General features: G+C 32.9%; 1 protein-coding gene across 2 annotated transcripts in view; it reads left to right on the top strand.

Moving 5' to 3' along the window:
- The first annotated feature begins 346 nt into the window (after positions 1–346).
- Positions 347–12,500, top strand: part of LOC136849149 (neural cell adhesion molecule 1-like) — a 183,928-nt gene continuing 171,774 nt past the window's right edge. For both annotated transcript variants that reach the window (XM_067122226.1, XM_067122225.1), the window contains exon 1: positions 347–877. In XM_067122226.1, coding sequence (XP_066978327.1) covers positions 784–877 — 94 coding nt within the window. In that variant the 5' untranslated portion in view covers positions 347–783. The remainder of the gene's footprint in view (positions 878–12,500) is intronic.

Genomic DNA, 12,500 nt, shown 5'->3' with positions numbered 1-12,500 from the left:
CAGTTAATTTCTTCTGTCGCCGTATTTGCAAACCCTAGCCAATCAGAAATGCCATTTCCCTTTACCTCCTTCACCATTAGCCAATAAGCAAAAGCCCAGCCACTCTCTGTGACACAAGAAAGCCTTTTCGCCGCAATCCAAATCATTTAATAGCATTTCTTAATATTGTCATTACGAGGGAATTAAATATATGAGATTACTATGAAACTTACAAGAAAACTATGAAATGGAATGTACGGGGGGTTCCTTTTGATTAAACGAAAACTATCATTCACTGGAAAAGAATTTTGAATGACTTCGGCGAATAGGCATCAGGCAACAGAGGCAAACAGTCCTGTGGTCTCCCGAGCCGAGTCAGTCTAGCGTTGGATAGAGTAAGGGGAAGCCACGCTGTTTTACCGCTCGATCTCTGCTTTAGTTGAATCTTTCCATCTGAGATTTTGTCGCGATTCAAATAAATTACATATTGTGATGCGTTTTCGAGTGTTCCTTGACGTTACCGACGTGATGTGAGAGAGTGGAGTGCCATTTTGAGCCCTGTTGCGAATGATGCTTAGCTAAAATGAAGGATCAACACCCAGGAAAGATAACTTTCCACCTGTTCTTCCTACATAGCTGGAAATTTCTGATGCTTCCCGTTCAGTGATGGGGAGAATTTGTATTCATTCGATCCAGTGATGCTTACCTAGAGCAAGATCGTAATTGTGTGGAGAAGAGAAAATAAGTTCTAAAGAAAGAGAGAGAGAGAGAGATGAAGAAATGTTCTGCTAGTTTATAACCGATATGCAAACGGAAGAGAAAATAAAAGATAACATGATAATTATTTCTGTGTTCGTCCTCCTGCTCCCAGCAATTTATTCCTTGGAGATAAAAAAAGGTATGTGCAAATCCACATTTCTGTTTAGATATAAGTGAACGTTAATAGTTATGTATAGATTATCCGTTTACTTGTGTAGATTTTGATTTTTGTTTTACTACTGTGTGAATATCACTGTTCCTTCTGGATAGTCAACCATTAAATATTTCAATTCTGAAATTTTTTTGTCAAAGCTAAGTCATTTTTTTCACATGATATGCAATAATTTTGTATGTCTTTAGTTATATGAATAATTATGTTAAAAACTGCATGAAATGGAAACATTTGACTGCATTTATATATATGTTTGTGTCCAGGTATTTTGACTGTTTAAAAGCATTTTGTATAAACATAAACTCATTAATTTTAGCATACATGCTCAAGTATTTGCATACACATACATACATACATTACACCCTAGATACATACATACATACATAAATATATACATATAAACATATAGCGATGGAACTTATAGTGAAATATCAATGTAAAATGTGTTTTAAAACCAAAGCTTACTTACATGCAAACATACAACTTCACTCAAGGATACTTATCAGATTATTCCCTTTTTAATTCTCTTTTCGTAAGAAAAAATTTTGAGAGTAACGGAATTACTTTAAAATCTTACTTCGTAGATTACTATTAATCTAATATGTTGGTCATCTATGTGTATTCGATCTTAATGGCGTTTCTGTCCCGTGAGATTATGAAGCATCCCCAAATATTTTTTCAGACCATTTGAAAAAAAATGTATCTGAGCGTACATAGGCAATGAAACTTCGCTGCAACTTTAATTAGTAAAATGAATGAGAAACTTTTTTTTTTATTCCTGTATGGCCTCTGAAAAAAATATGTATTTAGAGTATCCATATTTCAGAATTAAAAAAAAGAATTTTTAATTAGTGTACGTATACATAATGCTCAGTAGTGGTGAGCAAATAATGAAAAACTTGGAGCGTGAGAAATTCTGAATAAAATAAGAATATTCAACGATTCGGCAGAATTTAATATAAAAAGTACACGCAGATTTTTTCAAAGTGAAAATAATCAAATTCTGAGTTTTTTTTTTTTTTTTAGTTTTTAAGAAGGATCAGATAGATTATTGGTGGATTTTAAAATTGTCGTAGAACTGAACCTGCTGTAAATTTCAAAATAGTTGAACATTACGAATTCAGTTTAAAAATAATAGTAGCAATACCATCTTATTTATTATTATGATGGAATTTAGTCCCAGATAACATGTTTGATAATATGAACGGGATTAAAGCTTTACTTATTTAAATTGTACGTATTCGAAGATAAGCTGAATATTAAGGTATTTTATAAGCACGAAGTTATAGTAACTTCTTTTAGGAGATTAACAGGACAGATTAAGAGACAAGGGGGTTTATTTCCCAGTAACAATTTATCCGATGGTTGTTTATTCATATACATATGCTCACTCGATACACATTCGTTTATATTTTTCCGTCACCTAATCTGTATGTATGTATGTATGTATGTGTCATGTATTTGCATACACACAAACGCATATATATGTATATATAAATACACATATTTATGTGTGTGCGTGCGTGTGCCAGGGCGGTGTACGTGTATGTACATACACACATACATACATACAAAGTGATATAGAAAATCATATTCGAAAGTGTTCATATACATACATACATATGTACATGTGTGTATGTATTTATGCATATGCATGTGTGTATTCATGTGTGTATGTCCCTAGCCGGCCTTAAACAATGATAAGGCAATGAAGTTACAACTAAGGACTGGCAAAGAATAATATGAGTCAGACGCCAGGATAAGGTAAAAATGATGCCATAGGGGAAATTACAGAAGCTCCATATATATAAAGGACTTAATACTGAAAGGGAAATGACGATGGCTTGGATATGTCCTTCTCGCAACCCCTGGGGGAGTAATACTTTACAAGGTCATCAGGGATAAGAATTATGAGATGGAGCAGGGGATCTGTGGAAGGTAAATCCCTGGAAAGACATAGTGGAGTTACCTAACAGAGACTTTTTGAACGCACACGCATATACATACACAATTATGTGTGTGTATATTATATATATAAGTGTGTATATATTATATATTATTATATATATATGTGTGTATGTGATGTATGTATGTATGTCTGTACACAGATTACAATAAGATCATATTTTCCTCTTACCTGATGCACCATACTAATGTCTTAGATTGTATTGACGGCGATGTTGACTTCCCCAGGCAAAATGAATCATGTATATTTATATTTGTAAATTTTCCTAATGAAAAAAAAAAAACCATTATCTGTACTGGAAAGGAACCAGGTATCTTTTTAGATGAAACTAGAATCTGCGTGATGAGAGAGAGAGAGAGAGAGAGAGAGAGAGAGAGAGAGAGAGAGAGAGAGAGAGAGAGAGAGAGAATATCATTTAAAACGAAATCTAAATTGTCTTTTAAAAGTTGTCATGATTCACTCCGTCTGTCTGTCTGTCTGTCTATTAGGTAAGACTATCAAAGGAATATTGAGTAAATGCCTTTATGACCAGTTAGGCATAATCTATCAGTCATGGAATTATGATGAATGATTGTTGTCTTTCTTCCGTGAGCCCTTATCATGAGAAATTCCGGCGGAATTGCTTGTGGTGTCTCAGAGAAAGATGATAATTGTAGAAGGGTGATCTCTCTCTCTCTCTCTCTCTCTCTCTCTCTCTCTCTCTCTCTCTCTCTCTCTCTCTCTCTCTCTCTCGGAGTTCTAGCTTTTTTTTTATCTAATGTGTCTCTGTCATTTAAGGGATGATAACATCTTTTTAAGCTTTATTCTTACTCCATTCATCTCCACGCTTTCTTTGTTTTCCTGGTTTCATGGTTCAACATCATTCTCCCTAAGGATAATATACGAATTTTTCTTTCCAAACGGGCTAAACAGCCTATGGGCCGCTATGATGGCCTTCAAAATGAACGAAAATTGTGATGGGAATGATATATAATACATACGTACATACATACATACATATGTGTGTGTATGTGTATATATATATATATATATATATATATATATATATATATATATATATATATATATATATATATATATATATACAGTATATATATATATATATATATATATATATATATATATATATATATATATATATATATATATATATATATATATATACATGAGTATATATATATATATATATATATATATATATATATATATATATATATATATATATATATATATATATATATATGACAGTAAATATTTTCTGTTAAACAGAATTCCATCTAATAAAAGGAGCCCATAAAAACGACAAAATGTAGAAAGTTAATGTTATAATTTCGGAGACAACTGTCTCCCTCTACAGGCAGGTAATGAATGAGAAAAAGTTACAAAAAAGCGGTATTTATACCAAGAGTTCCAGCGGTCAGCCATTACGTCACTTCTTGATCTTCTTAATCGCTGGTTGGGGGAAGATTTTATATATACCTGAGTCCCAAGCTCCTTTTGAGAGGTTCATCGTATTTCTTCGTTTAATCAGTGCTGATTCTACCATCTGGCTTTTGAACCGACAACTGTTGCTATAAAGCTAACATAATCTTCTACCATCCCCCTCAAAAGAAGACTAGAGAGAAGCCCAACAACAAAATCAAAATCCCACACCTGAGCAGGATTAAGACATTGAAACAGACACTTGGAAACCCCAACCCTTTTGCTTTTACCTACCCAAATGCCTTTGCCAAATCCCTGATTAACGTCCAACAGAAGCCAGTCCCCAAAGACATAAGAGTATACGAAATCCCTTACCTCAACTGTGACCAATCCTACATAGATTAATACAACATAAACGTTCAGTAAGGTATGGCCAACAGAGCTCAACTATTTTTAACCACAGAACCAACCATAATCACAGAATAAACTTGAAACTGTCACATATAATATATATCAGCAATTGTCAGTTCAAAAGCCAGATGGTAGAATCAGCATTGATTAAACAAAGAAATACGATGAACCTCTAGAAAGGAGCTTGGTACTCAGGTATTATAGATAAAATCTTCCTCCAACCAGCTGTCAACTGGAGTGACATAACGGCTGACCTCTGGAACTCTTGGTATATATAAATACTGCTTTTCTGTAACTTTTCTCACTCATTACCTGACTGTAGAGAAGGCAGTTGTTCTCCAAAAATTATAGCATTAACTTTCTACATTTTAAAATTTTTATGCGCTCCTTTTATTATGTATGTATGTATGTATGTATATATATATATATATATATATATATATATATATATATATATATATATATATATATATATATATATATATATATATACATACACAGTATACTGTATATTGATAGCCTTATACAAAGTGAATAATATTCCTTTATTGTTCATGTCAAATCTTATTGTGGTCTATATTCTGCTTCTCAACTTTAGCACTTTGAGAACTGGGTCACTCTGCCTTCATCGTACAATACCAGGTCACGTTTAAACCGATGAATAAGATTGCTGAAATATCATGAATTCCGTCACCTCTCTCTCTCTCTCTCTCTCTCTCTCTCTCTCTCTCTCTCTCTCTCTCTCTCTCTCTCTCTATATATATATATATATATATATATATATATATATATATATATATATATATATATATATATATATATATATAACTGTGCATGAAATATGATCCCATCTGCAATACCTCTTGTGCGCCTATACTTCTATAATCTATCTAAGAACATAGCTGACTGCTTTCAGTAAAATTCAGAGCGTTGTTTGCCGTGGCCGGGGGAGCATTGATTAATTGTTACTAATGGATCCGAATGTGGAACTAAGTTATTTTCTATTGTCATCGGTCGCGATACACTATCTGAATACTTTCTTTAATTTTATCGGTAACCTTTTAAGTTCTTTCTCATTCCATTAGCCTGATTGCCATTTAAACACACACATATATATGTATATTATATATATATATATATATATATATATATATATATATATATATATATATATATATATATATATATATATATATATATATATATATCTACAGTATGTCTATTTTGTCCACAAATACTTATTCGTTTTGTATATCAAATTCCTTTATCTTCGTTTCTTCCTGCTAAAGTGATGAGGTACCACATTTCTTAGTAAAATCAATTTCGATCTACTGTAAATACTCAAAACAAATTAGTTTTGTAGCTGTTAAATTTTGGGCATTTCAAAATATTGTAAAGTGTTACCTATCATTAAAAAAAAGTATATGAAACAAGAAATAAAGAGCAAACAGAATAAACACGGATAGAATGAATATTATTCCCCTCCATATAGCAAAAACCTTCATTTTTCTATTGCTATTTTTAATTATTATTTTACTGACAATGACCAAACACTCACTGAGAAAACCCTAGCGTCGTTAACTTGTAGAGAAAACCTCAGAACATTAAATGTCAAATTTATTAAGAATTGAAAGACGAAGTTACGACAAAATCAGAGATATGGCAACAAAGAGGATGTCAACAAGCAGAAAATTGTATACACAAGTAAACAGTAACAAGAGAGAAAACGCACCCACACATGAAATGTGCCTTGCTAAGTTAGCAGAGTGCTTGGCCTACATAGTACTACATGCATTACCCTTGTATTAAGTCCACATACATCTTCCTTGAAACTGTGTCAGAGCCATGTTACAGACTTTTTCAAAACAAGTTCGGTACTGCAAAACGCTGTACGTCAGGAAGCTGAAAAACTACTGGAAATGTTACATTTATGCCCGTATAAAATATACATACGATGTTATATAATTCAATTTTATATGTTATGAAGGTATAGTTTGGAAACTCCAAGATATTTAATTTATGATAGCTACAAAAGAGCTCGATTTGTGCCAGATATATATCCTGTGGATGGTTTAGGGCTAAGCCGTTTTTCACATGCTCAAAATTGATGCTTTTGGTGTTCGTATATGGCACCTAGAAGAACAGAATTTATGTGGGTGACAGGACTCCCTGCTTTCCTTGGTCAACCAGTTGGACAGCACTGACTACTCCAAGATGCGGCCATTTTCAAAAAGGTTTCATTTTGAATATCTAAGAAAAGCTGCCGTCAGTTGTGCGGGTACGAGTCAGGTGTAGTATGATCAGTTACTGTTTATCAAGAATTTACGTCCCCGCATGGAAAGTGTGTTTCAAATGAGCTTAATATATTTCATTATATTCTCAAAAGTTAGACAGAAATACAAATATAAAACACGTTTAGCAGAATCGAATTGGTATGTCCCTTTTCGTCAAGACAGGAAGTTAGAAATTTAATTGGTGCTGTTTGTAATGTTTTTGTGAGGATTTTACCATCGTAGTCAAATTCATATTGTATCTATTCTTACAATAACAATTGAAATCACAGTATTAAGTTGCTTTACATCGGAGTTCATACCTGTTGTATTTTTATTAAGTCGTTTGTAGTAATCAGACCTCTCTTTTGCACAACCCCAAATTAGGTAGAACTGGACTGAGCAGAGTATTTCAGCCACATCTCTTTGCAGAAGCAAAGGTCAGATGCAAGAGGGAATAGATCATATATAATGACTAAAACCCACCAGAGTGAGAGAGAGATCAAATAAACACGAATCTTCCTCATTATTTACAAAGTTAGTAAAAGTAATGGTTGTCATATATATATATATATATATATATATATATATATATATATATATATATATATATATATATATATATATATATCAGCCTAATGGTCAAGATAATGTTCTCACCTACTGGAGGATCTAGTTCCGAAAATCAGATAAAGAAGGAGTAATGAAAGCATATTCTGTTTAAACCAACTGAGGCTCTGTTGAAATAAACAGTAAAAGATGTACCTAATAGTCAGTTGACATTAATGGATATCAACAATGGTAAAGATGGTTAGGGAACCAAAAGGCTGGAAAATTACCAGCTGTGAAGCAAAATATTGGCACCTTCTGGAGCTATCTCTCTGAGGTAAAGAGAGACAGAACTGGAGGACGCGAGAGTAGAAGGCATCAGGGGAAGTTTGACAATATTGTGCAATTACTGTTGCAATGTAAGGAGGGTGATAATTGAGAGTTTGCAACCAGAAAAAATAGCAAGACGGTGATGTGATAATAAGTGCGTGGAAGTGGTGGAACAAGGTTTGTTGGATTTATCTAGATGAGATAATTCCATTGCTGTGAGAGGAATAATTATTCCTACATATAAGGCAAAAGGTATTATTATTATTATTATTATTATTATTATTATTATTATTATTATTATTATTCAGTGGATGAAACCTATTCATATAGAACAAGCCCACAGGGGCCACTGACTTGAGAGTCAACCTTTCAATGAATATGGTGTTCATTAGGAAGAAGTAAGAGGAAGTAAGAAGAGACCAAGAATTTTAGGGGAATGGCCTCGCTTAAAATACCAAGGTGGATAGTAGGATTTCGACTTAGATACTGTAGATGACCAAAGGTTTGCCAGAGGAAGAACAGTGTTGGTCTAGACAAGGAAGAAGGTGTGTGGATTTTGTAACTGCTTGGAAACAGTCATGTGAGGCTGAAAGCAAAGGGAAAAAGTTGTAAGGAAGAGTCCCTAAACCCAGAGAGAGCCTTAGATGTAGCTAACAGAAGCAATGCTGAAGTTGTATGGTAAAGACGTTAAGTTACCCTGAGAGATAAAGAGTTGTAATTAGAAGACTGCTGAGTCTGATGCAAAATGGGACTGAGGCAAGGGTGTGCTAGGCTTCCATGGCTGTATAATATCTTGAGAGATGATGTGGTGCGCAAAGCCAGAGAAAAGATAGTAATATCAGTGCTATGTTATGGGATGTTAAGATGGGTTGTGTGTGGTGTGGTTTGGCTGATGTTCGCAGATGATGCAGTATTGATTAAGGATACTGAATGAAAACTGCAGAGAATAATGAAAGAGTCTGAAGATGATTGCAAGAGGAGAAAGTTTAGAGTGAATGTAAGGCAATCAGGGTTAATGGGAACCAGAAATATGGTGCAGTTATGTTATTATGAACGATTGGGAACGGAAACAGCAGACTCATATGTATTTAGGAGTAATATTCTGGATGATGGCAGGATGAGAAAAGAGGTCAGTCACAGAGTAGGTAAAGCAAGAAAGGTAGTGTACATAAGATTGGTAGGAAACTTGGTTTGCCTATGGTAGCCAAGGGTGAAATGCATGAAGGTTAGTGAACCAATTCTCCTCCATAGATGTGAAGTGCGAATGTTGAATGCAAATGAAAGAAATGTGAAAGAAATAGGTGAAATCTATATAGATGAACTGTTTACGGAGTATTTGTGGGATAACAAGAGCTGTAAGGATGAGACATGTGAAGACACGTACAAGTGTTAAAAGAGTTAGTGTAGACGAAAGGAGGTTTTTTTGAGTTGGTCTGGTTGCGTGAAAAGAGTGGTGAAGAATAATTCGGTGAAAACAATATGCAATTAGGGAGAGTTAGAAGAAAAGAGAATACGAATAAAAAGTTATGGCTAGATGGAAGAAAAGGGATATTGGAAAGGAGGGGCCCTAATATCGATGAAGGAGAGTGTGCGTGCTAGATTATAGTGAAAGGAGTGGCGTGTGTTATGAAGGAGTGTGTGCTTGCTAGATTATAGTGAATGGAGTGGTGTGTGTTATGCGGTTCCATGCATTGATAGTGAGCCTCTTGTGTGAACATAATAGAAAAGTCAAGTGTTCTAAAAGTTTTCTACGACTAACCAATCTAGGTGTGAGTGCAACAGCGATTAGCCCTTCTTTTCTTTGAAGCTAGCTTGCCTTAATATATATATAATATATTTATATATATATATATATATATATATATATATATATATATATATATATATATATATATACACACAAACACACTATATATATATATATATATATATATATATATATATATATATATATATATATATATATATATATATACACACACACATACATACAGTATATATACATACAGTATATATACATACACATATACACCAGTAATTTTATCCTCTTTACATGATAAACATAAACGGGAGCTGGTTTATGAGTGGCCCGCATATTTTCCAGAGAAATGGGATAAGTAAAACGTGCTACATTTACGTTTTTATATGTATACCAATGATATGCATATTAGCATTTTTAAAAGCTTACTTTCCATTCATTATAATTCTATTTGAGATTCCAGGAGCTGAGAGAAAGAAACACCCATTACTGTAATTTCAAATATTTGCCCTGGAAAAGTAGAGATCATTTCCTAGTTGTAACTGATGATACATCACCTTTAATTCTGATTATATTTCTTTCCCTGCTCTTGTTACTGCTGCTAGTATCATTAATATTTTTTCAAATGATGCTTGTATAGAATTTGTTTTTACTGACCTTACCTTAGTTTATCTTTATCTGGCTAATTATAAATGGACTTAGTTCGTCTTATTCCATTGGTGTTCAATATGAAATATGCTTCTACATTTTTATTCATCCTCTAAATGGACTTACAGTTCTTATCGGCTTCAATTCTTAATACCTTTATCTAAATTTTTTTATTTTTATGGATACTAATTCAGAAACTCTTTATTTCGAGCGCTAGGGAACGAGGAGGGATCGTTAATTTTGTGAAATATATCTCGTGCGTGGGAGAATGACTGAAGATTTTACACGTTTGGAATGTTAATCTTTTACAGACTAGGGTGCTATTAAGAAAAATAGCAACAGATGTAATCGAGTTGAAAAAAAAAAAAACTTTTTTCATCCGAATTGCATATTAAGTCTCGTTAGGTGATCCAGGCATGACACTCCATTGCGCGGGTGCAACATTTACTCTTTTTTTTTCAACGAATGAAATATTAATCCTGAAAAGAGTTTGAAGATAAAACCATATTTCACGTTGGAGAGACAATCAGACTCCCCATATGAAACTTAATGAACATGCTTACTCTTTATCCTCTTTAAAAAAGTTGTATGTTTTTTATAATTTGTAGGCGGTGATGAATGGCTTACTTTGCCTAATGAGGATTATGAAGTTTGAAAATTAGGCAAATTAAACCTATTAGAGTGTGGCCCAAAGAGCGAATTGGTATGGGCAGTAAATTATGTTCAAAAGGAGTTTCAATTTCGAGTTATTACTTACCTGAAGTATGTCACATATGTGATACGGTTAGCGCATGTGACCTGATAAGCTGTTTTGGGAAACTGAATAACATTATAATCCTCATATTTCTAAAACTGGCTCCTTTGTAGATAGAAATGTCACTGAGTGATTTATTTCCCGTGCAATGTGACTTATCTCTCTTTGGTCGGAAATTAAAGTTAAACGTGATTCATATGGAATATTAGTCAGTATTATGAGAGGGCATTTGAACTTAGTAAAGATCATAGAATCTTTTAAGTTTCCCTAGAATTTGTAGATTTCATGGGGCAAGCGGATTTTTTTTTTTATATAGCATGATTATATATTGTCACTTTCTGGGTAGATGCATATATAACTTCACTTATAATGCTGTTTTCTTATGTATGTATGTATAATATCCCTTCTCATTATTCAAAGTCATGGCACACTCATAACATATTAATCTTTACATTGGAATCTGAAACCGTTTTCAGGGTATAATGTCAAGACCTTCCGTTTAATATTGAATTTTTTTTTCTAATTGTTATGATTGTGAAACATAAAGGACTTTTTGTCTTGTTGTGATATGATGACCTTTTCACACGTTTTGGCTTATGAGGATTTCTGCTCACATGAGTGACCTTTTGCTCGGGTGTATCATTAAGCCTTTATGCTATTTTGTATTATCGTCATTTTACTTGAGCTGTTGATAATAATCAGAGTTGACGTTGAGCCTTTTCATTTCTGCTGTTTCATATGCAGTCTTGAATTAGATTTGACTGTCGTTTTGTGTTAAGTGTTTATAACCCCTGAATAAGGATTGTATTTAAACATTATACGAGACTACAACATTTTACAGATAATTCATTTTCTTATGGAACATCACCTGCGCATATTCATCACTTATTGATAGTATATTTTACTGTCCTATGTTGGTATAAAGATTCAAGTTCGAAGTACATTATACGTCTTTTAAATAGGAACTGTTCGTCTAATGAAGCTTTATTACATCTTTAACCAATTCTTACCCTTAATGAGTCCCTTTGCACTCACGTAGGTTAACCGAGGAGAGTTGTTTAACCAATTCGTATCTCCTTAAGATTTGCCACAAGAATTTTTGAACATTTTGACTAACAATGATGATAAAAGAAGAATAAATAATTGAGTGATTATGGGGCCGGATGTGTTGTTATTGGTCGAAAAGTTTTACGATCTGCTAATGAAAAAGAACGTCTATGAAGCCTGGTGTTAGTGAACAACTATTTCCATGAGGACAATATTTGTAAAGCGAAACTATTCTGCACTAAATGAAATTAGAAAGGTATGATATATATATATATATATATATATATATATATATATATATATATATATATATATATATATATATATATATATATATATATATATATATACATATACACACATACACACACATAGCCTTTTTTAATATATATATATATATATATATATATATATATATATATATATATATATAT

The sequence above is a fragment of the Macrobrachium rosenbergii genome, chromosome 20 (genome assembly GCF_040412425.1).
Source record: "Macrobrachium rosenbergii isolate ZJJX-2024 chromosome 20, ASM4041242v1, whole genome shotgun sequence".
NCBI lineage: Eukaryota > Metazoa > Arthropoda > Malacostraca > Decapoda > Palaemonidae > Macrobrachium > Macrobrachium rosenbergii.
The sequence above is the reverse complement of the archived record's forward strand: the minus strand, read 5'-3'. Positions and strand labels throughout refer to the sequence as shown.